General features: G+C 68.4%; 1 protein-coding gene across 1 annotated transcript; it reads left to right on the top strand.

Annotated features, from left to right (window-relative positions):
• Window positions 1-1,326: 1,326 nt before the first annotated feature.
• Window positions 1,327-4,019, top strand: LOC123357678 (vegetative cell wall protein gp1-like). Its single transcript, XM_045000744.1, has 2 exons — window positions 1,327-2,530; window positions 3,235-4,019. The coding sequence occupies exons 1-2, from the start codon at window positions 1,327-1,329 to the stop codon at window positions 4,017-4,019; spliced, it is 1,989 nt and encodes a 662-aa protein (XP_044856679.1).

Below are 4,019 nucleotides of genomic sequence, written 5' to 3'. Positions count from 1 at the left end.
CTGATGCATCAAACCTAACTCAAGATGCGGCTTTTCAGCCATGAGACTCCAGGACATTTCAACAGGAAGAAAATCGCCTCGATTCTGGTTTAGCCCCATTTGACTCCTTTTGCCCATCTTCTCTCCCCCCCCCCGTTTCTTTCCTTCCCCACTGGGGCCGTGCAGAGAGGAGCCCCACGCAGTCTCTGTCACAGAGAGTCTGTATCCCATAAAAGGAGGGAGGGGTTGCTCCAAAACTTTTATATTGGGGTGGGGTGGGGTGGGCATGGTTAGGGGGAGAAAGGATGGAGAATTAACAGTGGGGCCCAGAGAGATTCCCCCAGATTGGGGAGATCCTCTGCTGCCCCCCATCAGCCATCTGTGGGAAGAACAACTTGGGATTGCTTGGGGAAGCCACCTTTAAAAACACAAGTGTAACATGCTAGTTACATTTTAATAAGACCAAAGCCTCCTCAAACCCAGGGTCACAATCACTGGAATGATTTTGTCCTGATATTTTACCGGCCGCAGACACAAAGCGAGTCAAATTACAGCTTCTTGGCTCCTTAGAGCTAAGATCAAATCATAGTGTCTGTTCTTATCAGTTTAATCTCTTTTACTATGAGATGATATACTGAGGGGACGTGGCAATGTCCCAAAAGATGGACCCTGCGGCTCCTGCACCACAGCCCAGGGAGCCAACCCCTGTCCAGGAGCACTCTGCTGCCCTGCACAGGCTCCCGGCTATAGTAGCCCCTAGGGTCCCAGGGACAGGCCGAGCCAGGAAGTCTGGAGACCGAGGTGCTACAGCAATCAGCTCCTGCATCCCTAAACCAACGGAGAGAGACCCCACCACGCGGGGGAGCAGGCGTCACGCTGCCCAGCTGCCAGTGGACCACCCTGCTATCCGCCTGCCGCCAGACAAACCCCTGGATACTCATCAACAACCACAGCCTAAGAAACCTCTCCCTGATGACCAGCAGCTGCAAGGAGCCGACCCGACTGCCGAGCGCCAGCTGCTACAGAAAGAGCACCCCCCACCGCTGGAGGAACCTACAGCCTCGTGATCGCTAATACCAGCTGGAGCCCGTTCCCGCCCGCCTCAACTGCCGGAGGAGACGTCCACTGACCAACTGCTACTCCCCATGGGTAAGTGCCCCACTACACCCCAGCCCCGGACCCCCCAGGGGGACCCCCCCACAGCCCCGCTATCGGGAGTTCCCTGCCCTGCGCCGCTGCTGCAGGGGCTACCTGGGGAGCCCCACCGCGTACTCGGGCCACTGCCTGAGACGCGGAAGAGTCCCTGCCCCATGCCCTGGCTGACGCGCTCGCCGGGGAAGCACCGCCATGTGCCCCAGCTGCTGCTGCCCTGGCGGTCGGGGGAGCCCCCCGGCGTGCCGCTCCTACTCGGGCCGCCGGGGGACCCCTGCCCCACGCCCCGGCGGCCGTCGCCCGAGCCGCCGGGAGATCCCGGCCCCACGCCCCAGCGGCCGCCGCCCGAGCCGCCGGGAGATCCCGCGCCGCCGCCCGAGCCACCGGGGGCCCCGGCTGCCGCCGCCCGAGCCACCGGGGGACTCCTGCACCACGCCCTGGCGGCCGCCGCTCGAGCCGCCGGGAGATCCCGAACCCGGGCCCCGGCTGCTGCCGCCCGGGCGGACCGGGGAGCCCCGCGGCGCGCTCCTGCCGCCGCTACACGGGCTGACCGGGGACTCCTGCTCCGTGCCTCGGCTGCCGCCGCCCGAGCCGCCGGGGGATCCCAGCCCCGCGCCCCGGCGGCCGCCGCCCAAGCCGCCGGGGGATCCCAGCCCCGCGCCCCGGTGGCCGCCGCCCGAGCAGCCCGGGGAGCCCTGCCGCATGCTCCCGCCGCTGCTGCTGGAGCCGCCGCGGGACTCCTGGCCCGCGGCCCAATTGCCGCTTCCTGGGGGCCCCCGCAGCGCGTCCCCGCCGCCGCCGCTCGAGCCGCTGGGGAACTCCTGCCCCGCGTCCCGGTGGCCGCCGCTTGAGCCGCCGGGAGATCCCGGCCCCGCGCCCCGGCTGCTGCCGCCCGGGTGGACCAGGGAGCCCCGCGGCGCTCTCCTGCTGCCGCTGCTTGGGCTGCCCGGGGACTCCTGCTCCGTGCCTCGGCTGCCGCTGCCCGAGCCGCCGGGGGATCCCAGGCCCGTGCCCCGGCTGCCGCTGCCCGAGCCGCCGGGGGATCCCAGGCCCGTGCCCCGGAGGCCGCTGCCCGAGCCGCCTGGGTATCCCAGGCCCGTGCCCCGGCGGCCGCTGCCCGAGCCTCCGGGGGATCCCAGGCCGCCCGTGCCCCGGCGGCCGCTTCCCGAGCCGCTGGGGGATCCCAGGCCCGTGCCCCGGCGGCCCCTGCCCGAGCCGCCGGGGGATCCCAGCCCTGCGTCCCGGCGGCCCCTGCCCGAGCCGCCGGGGGATCCCAGCCCCGCGTCCTGGCTGCCGCTGCCGCCCGTGCAGCATGAGGAGCCCGGCCACGTGCTCCAGCCGCTAATGCCTGAGCCGCGGGGGGATCCCTGCCCTATGACCCAGCCGCCCGTGCGGCCTGGTGAGCCCTGCTACACGCTCTGGCCGGAGTAGCCAGGGGATCTCTACCCTATGCCCCGACTGCTGCTACCCAAGGGGCTCTGCCGCACGTTCCTGCCGCCGCTGCTCTGGCCGGGTGATCCCTGCCCTGTGCCCTGGCTGCCGCTGCCCGAGCGGCCCGGAGAGCCTCGCAGGGTGCCCGGGCTGCCGCCGCCGGGCCCGCCGGGAGACTCTTGTCGGGAGTCCCAGCCGCGGCCACTCGCGGCGCCTGGGGAGCCCCTTGATGTTTTTCAGCAACCAGGAGTCTGCCCCCGTGCGAACACGCCGCTCCAGACCCCGCGAGACCTGACTGCCGACCGCTGAAACCGCCAAGAGACGCCTCCCCTGCCCTCCTGCGCTCACCAACCACACCCCCCGCACCCCAGGAGCCCCAGATGCCATGAGATGACCCCCCTGTTCTCCTGCGATGGCCGGACACGCCTCCTGCACCCCAGCAACCCCCACCGCTGAGGGACAACCACCCTGACCCCCTACAGGACACCCACACCTCCCAGGAACCCCAGCCACTGGGAGGAACCCCAAGTACTCCCGAGACACAGCCACTGCTGAAGGACGCCCCCCCCACCACCAGCCGTGCGACGGAAGACGACCAGGAGGGCCCTAACGCTCCACAAAATGGCTGCTCCGCCCCGGACACCGTCTACCTCCAATACCCCCTCACCACAGACGCGCTCATCTGCCCCATCTGCCTGCCGCCTCGACGCTTCCATCTCCTCGGAGGGGTCACCAGACATCTGAGGAGATACCACAACCAGTCCACCGCCTTCAGCTGCGCCCTTTGCAGCCTGCCCTTCGAGTCCCAGAAGAAATGCAAGGCACATCAGGCCAGCTGCAAGAAAGCCCGCACAACAACAGCTCCAGTTCCGGTCCCCCGCCATCCTGTGTCCCAGCCCGCTGCTCCTGCGCTGCAAAGAGCCAGAGCGACCCTGCCAACCGCTGCCCAGAAACCCACTCCAGCCCCTGCGCTGGTGGACCAGGGCACTGCGGCCAAAACGACGACTACCACAGCGAGAAACGTCGACCGAGCCCCTACCAACTGGAGTCCCTTCACACCCACCCAAGTCTCCCGGAAGCTCTCTGAACTAAGGCGTCTCAGTGCCCCCTCCAACCAATGCGACCCCGCCCCGAGAAGGGTCAGCGCTCCGCCATGCGTGGCCGCCCGAGACCCTGCTGCTGGAGGCACCAAGGCTGGCTCTCGGTCTACCCTGCGAGCACCAGCCACAAGGGGTGCCAACGCAACTCCTCAGCCCGCCTTGCGAACCCCACCCGTCAGGGGAACGAGGATCACCCCCCAGACCGCCCCGCACACTGCTACCATCAGCGGAGCCAACGCCACGAACAGACCACAGCACCCGACCCCCGCTGTCAGACGGGTCGACACAGACCCAAAAGACACCAGGCCGATTCCTGCCACCAGAAGGTCATGCGCTCCTACAGCAACCCCGAGATGA

The sequence above is a fragment of the Mauremys mutica genome, unplaced genomic scaffold, assembly GCF_020497125.1.
Source record: "Mauremys mutica isolate MM-2020 ecotype Southern unplaced genomic scaffold, ASM2049712v1 000922F_np12_obj, whole genome shotgun sequence".
Taxonomy (NCBI): Eukaryota; Metazoa; Chordata; order Testudines; family Geoemydidae; genus Mauremys; species Mauremys mutica.
Note: the sequence above shows the minus strand (reverse complement) of the source record. Positions and strands in the feature narration are given on the sequence as shown.